General features: G+C 49.3%; 1 protein-coding gene across 1 annotated transcript in view; it reads left to right on the top strand.

Annotated features, from left to right (window-relative positions):
- Window positions 1-451: 451 nt before the first annotated feature.
- GATA1 (GATA binding protein 1 (globin transcription factor 1)) overlaps window positions 452-5,601 on the top strand; it is a 14,640-nt gene continuing 9,490 nt past the window's right edge. Inside the window, exons 1-2 of the mRNA XM_015418113.1 lie at window positions 452-623; window positions 2,673-3,068. Coding sequence (XP_015273599.1) covers window positions 452-623; window positions 2,673-3,068 — 568 coding nt within the window. The remainder of the gene's footprint in view (window positions 624-2,672; window positions 3,069-5,601) is intronic.

Raw genomic sequence — 5,601 nt, forward strand, 5'->3', positions numbered from 1 at the left:
TACATAACCGTTGGTTCATTTGTATACATACATTTTAGAGTCTTTCATCTATTTTCTAGCCAGTTATACGTTCCCGAGCATCGTTTTGTAAAAACTCCTTCATTCTTCCCCTGTAACATTAAGCTTAATTTATCATTTCAGCTACTCCCATCAGTTTTTCTATTACTTCATCCTGTTTGGGGTTATTATCTTGTTTCCAATATTTCGCCCATAATATCGTTGCAGTTGTAATTACGTATAGTAGCTCTGACAGAACTTGTGACTGACCCAAGGTCACACCAGCATCTGCATGTGGAGGAGTGGGGAATCAAACCTGGTTCTCCCAGATCAGAGTCCGCGCACTTACAGAACAGCACCTTGTGATGATTCACTAGGACTCCCGACTCGTGACACTCTCTTTCTTGACCCTTTAGGCTCCCCGTCTGAGAGAAGAGACTCCTGAGCGTGGGCGATGGATTACTCTGCCATGGGGGAACAAGAACCTGCCCCCCACTATTTGGAGCCTCCCCACTTGCAAGCCAATGAGGATTCTGAGCTCTTCTTTCCTGGTTCAGAGGGTGTGGATTCTGGGGCACTGCCCGCATATTTCTCTCGGATATCCGAATCCTACAGAACTTCTCCAGGTAGGTATGCGGTAGTTTCAAGAAGTACCAACCTTGACCACATGGAGGCCTGATCCTGGCATTTCTGGTGGTCAGGCACCCCTGCCTCCAGATAACTGAAGCCCTTGTCTGCCAATGCTCACCTGATTGGCAGGCAGAAACTGGGACCAAAGAGGGAGTGCGATTAAATTAAACAGAAAAATAAGCCCTCACTTACTTACAGGAAGTTTTGACCATAGAGTTCCTGGCTATTCCAAGAGCTGCCTGGATTGTAACTCTAGGAATTCTGGGAACTCCTACTACTACTCCTCTTCTTCTTCTTCCTTGGTTTCCACTGGTAGAGTTGTCTCTCCTTTGGAAAGAAGGGCATGGTCAACACGTGAAGAAGAAAGGCAGGAGGAAACTGAATACTGTGGTGGTAGAGTGGACTCTCCCTTGACCTGGACAGCTCAGGCTAGCCTGATCTTGTCAGATCACAGAAGCTAAGCAGGGTCGGCCCTAGTTAGTTATCGGATGGGAGACCAGCAAGGAAGTCCAGGGTTGCTATGCAGAGGCAGGCAATGGCAGACCACCTTTGTTATCTTGCCCTCTGCCTGGCCCCCCCCCCCCCGGTTTATTTATTTGTGTATTCTGTATGCATTCTGCATCTACAAGCAAAACCCGCATTTTTTGAGCTAACCGGCTGCTTTGTCTAAAGATGAAGAGAAAGGCAAGCATCTTTCTGAACTTTTAACTGCTGACCCAACCCCTCCCTCTCTCCCTGATTCTGCAAAAAGAAAGGGAAAGGGGGGGGAATCCAGGCCCACACATGCAAGGCTGACACCAGTGTTCCCTCTAAGCTGCGGAGCCTTGTGAGCAAAAATTCTACTTTGTGAGCTACGGGCATTAAAGTTGTGAGCGAGAGATTTGGCTACTGCATCAGTTAGTTTGCTCTGGATGTCCTTCCTGAGCTGAGACAAAAATGTGTGAGCCGGAGGCTAAAAAACTGTGAGCTAGCTCACAGTAACTCAGCTTAGAGGGAACACTGGACACATCTGGGAGCAGGGAATCCCCTTGTCCTTTATATGTACTGATTCCTTCTTATGCTCTCTCTGGCTTTTTAAAAAGTTTTCCTGAGCGGGAGGACACGTCCTGTTGTCTTTGGAGAAGGAGGGAAAGAAAACAGAATGGGGAGGGAACGTCAGCCTAAAGAGAGAGAGGCGGAAACAGGGGCGGGGCAGTGGGCAGCACTTAAATACCCGCAGAAACAATTCTACTTTAGAAAGGATTAGTGATTCAAAAGCAGATGAGAACAAAGAATCGCAGCAAAAGGAGTTTTGGTAACGGCGGGGCAAGAGTGTGCTGGAAGCGGTCTGAATGCAGATTTCCTGTTAAACGAATGCAGAAACAAGGGAAAGCCCCGACACAAACGGGAAGTGAAAGCGGGAGGGAATGCAGAACGGAAGAATAGGATGCGCTCAGAAACCGAGGCAAAATAGGGGTGCAGAAAGGGCCCAAGTCTCAGGTGTACTGAGATGACCACATGTATCACTTTCTCCCCGTACACACAATGGGAGTGCGGGAAATGAATGTCTGAAAAGAGCTATGGACTCACGCAGGGCTCTTTTTGGGCAGGAACACACAGGAAGGGAGTTCCGGCTGGCTCCCAAGTTGGCCACGCCCAGCAGGAGCTCATTAGCATAATAGGCCACACCCAATAGCAGAAACTCATTAGGATTGGCTACATTAGGGGTGTGTGGCCTAACATGCAAAGGAGTTCCTGCTACCCAAAAAGCCCTGGGTTTTGACAACAAACAAGGTCAACAGAGTAAGAAGGGAAAGGTGAGTGTGGCTGGATGACCACACTTCTGGTAACATGGGGGTGTGACCTAATGTGCTAATGAGCGGTGCTGCCAGGGTGTGGCCTAATATGCTAATACGTTTTGCTGTTGGGTGTGACCTATTATGCTAATGAGCTCCTGCTGGGCTTTTTCTACAAAATTGCTATGGACTCACGGCATTCAATGTCTACCCCTACATGCCCTCTGCCACACGATACACAACTAAGGCTTTTCTTTCTACCCCCAACAGTGCGGCAATTGTATCCGGTCCTCAATGGTTTGCAATGGGCGGACGGACACCCTTACGGCATGGCAGCGTGGGCCTCTAGCTCATCTGGGAAACTTTCCACTGGTTTTCCGACCTACACCTCTGCTTCTTCGTCGTACCAGCCCCTCCAAAGCCCTCCTTCACCCAAGGACCTGACCCCCGAAGACAAGGGGAGCCCCAGATTCCTGGAGATGTTGAAGACGGAGAGGATGAGTCCCACCACCCACACTGAACTGCAGCCACTGGGTACTTCAGCTGGACCAGTCCATACCCCTTACACTATGGGGCAGGAGTATGGATACTTCCAACCAGCTGGGAGTCCCCTGACAGCTCGATACTCCCCCAAACTGCGGGGGGCAATGCAGCTCTCCCCCAATGGTGAGATCTTGTGCTGAGTTCACACATTAGGATTGCCAAACTCCAGGTATGGCCTGGAGCCGTCCTGGAGTCACAACTCATCTCCAAACTATGGAGATCAGTTCCCCTGGGAGGAAATGACAGCTTTGGAGGGTGGACTGTATGGTATCGTACCCCACTAAACACTCTCCCGGTCCGGACCCCAACCTTTCCAGGCACTGCCCCCAAATGTCTAGGACAGGGATGTCAAACATGCGGCCCGGGGGCTGGATCAGGTCTTCGAAGGGCTGCAGCCTGGCCCGCAAGGCCCTGGCTGTTTCCTGCTTCCTTTTCCAGTTCTGCTGCTACATCACAGCTTGCTTTACCAGACTCTCTCAGTCGCACAGGAAAGATAGATAGGTAAGCCTCTCCTGTGCAATTGAGTCTGGTAAAGCACTGGCTGAGGGTCCTCCCCCTCCTCCTCCCAGGGGGAGGGAGGGAACCAGGCAGAGCTCGCTTCCTGGCCAGGCTGCCTCAGTCATATTCAGGAGACACAGGGAAGCCTTGCTTTCCTTCCACTGGCTGAGGCTCCTCCTGAAGGGGAGCAGGGAGGGAGGGAACGAGGGACAGTTTGCTGTGCTGGGCTGCCTCAATCGCATGGCAAAAATACCAGGCACCTTTAAGACCAACAAAGTTTTGTTCAAGGTGCACTTTTGTGTGCCTTGCTACAGTGTGTTTGTATCCTGTTGGGCTCCTTATGCTGTGTGTGTGTGTGTGTGTGGTTTGTTGTTGTTGTTGTTGGGCTCCTTATGCCAGGGCTCTCCTGGGCGCAACTGGGTTCCCTCCCCCTTTTCACTGTGTCCATGCCCTCATGATCCAGTCTTTCTCAGTAAGAAAGCAATGTGAAAGTTAATTGTGTTTGTCTGTGTCCTTTATAAAGTTTATATCTCCGCCACCTGGCATTACGTTTTATGACACACATGGCCTGGCCCGACAAGGCCTCATTTATGTCAGATCTGACCCTCATAACAAATGAGTTCGACACCCCTGTTCTAGGATTTCCCAAGCTGGAGTTGGCAACTCTACCATACATATTACAGAATCAAGCGGGAACTAGATGGTAAAATGGCAGATATGACTTCAGACTGCAGATGGGGGACACAAGATTGGTGTAGTGGTTAAGTGCGCGGACTCTAATCTGGGAGAACCGGGTTTGATTCCCCACTCCTCCACTTGCACCTGGCTGTATGGCCTTGGGCAAGCCATAGTTCTGATAAGAGCTGTCCTTGAAAAAGAGCAGTTTCTGTCAAGAGCTCTCTCAGCCCCACCTACCTCACAGGGTGTCTGTTGTGGGGAGGGGAAGGGAAAGGAGTTTGTAATAATATATTGTAATAATAAAATATATAAATATATAAAATATTTTATAAATAATATTTATATTTTGTCTCCTTATATTATATTATATGTTTCTTTATTGTTTTTTATTTTATTTATATAATGTAGTAATAAAATATAATAAAAAAATAAAATAAAGGAAGCTGCTCTGAGACTCTGAGTGAAGGACGGGGTATAAATCCAATCTCCTCTTCTTCTTCTTACATATAAAAAGGAAATCCCGGCAAGTTAAAAAATAATCAGACATCCTACCACAAGTTTTGTTAGTCTTTAAGGTGTTACTGGACTCTTCCTCTTTTCTACCGCTACAGACAGACTACCCATCTTGATCTCACCCACTTGGTATGTAGTGAAACTTTCAGAAATGTAACTTCCCCACACAGTCTCAAGGACGGCCTAGTCTACCACTTCACACTGCAGAATGGGCAGTAGAACTGATCTTCTCTTGATCTTCACATTTGCTGAAGGCAGACAGCTACGGTTGCCGGCTCTAGGTAGGGAAATTCCTGGAGATTTGTGGGGGTGGAGCCTGGGGAGGGTGGGGTTTGGGGAGGGGAGGGGAGGGGCCTCATCTGGGTATGTCAGTCTGGTGGAGGGCCAGTTTGGTGTAGTAGTCGGGAGCGCAGACTCTAATCCTGGAGAACTGGGTTTGATCCCCACTCCTCCACGTGCAGCTGCTGGTGTGACCTTGGGTCAGTTACAAGCTGCTTCAGAACTGTTCCCTCAAGGGCAGTCCTCGAGAGAGCACTCTCAGCCCCACCTCCCTCACAGGGTGTCTGTGGTGGGGAGGGGAAGGGAGGGGTAGTGAAGGGCAGGGTATGAATCCAGTCTCCTCCTCATCCTTCTTTGGTGTAGTGGTTGTGTAGTGGTGTAGGTACATCCTTTGGTGTGGTGGTTAAGTGCGTGGACTCTAATCTGGGAGGACCGGGTTTGATTCCCCACGCCTCCACTTGCAGCTGCTGGATGACCTTGGGCAAGCTGTAGTTCTGATAAGAGCTGTCCTTGAAAAAGAGCAGTTTCTGTCAAGAGCTCTCTCAGCCCCACCTACCTCACAGGGTGTCTGTTGTGGGGAGGGGAAGGGAAAGGAGTTTGTAAGCCACTCTGAGAAACCTTTGGGTAGTGAAGGGCGGTGTATAAATCCAATCATCTCCTCCTCCTCCTCCTCCTCCTCCTCCTCCTC

This window comes from Gekko japonicus, unplaced genomic scaffold (assembly GCF_001447785.1).
Source record: "Gekko japonicus isolate JY-2015 unplaced genomic scaffold, Gekko_japonicus_V1.1 scaffold1548, whole genome shotgun sequence".
Classification (NCBI taxonomy): domain Eukaryota; kingdom Metazoa; phylum Chordata; class Lepidosauria; order Squamata; family Gekkonidae; genus Gekko; species Gekko japonicus.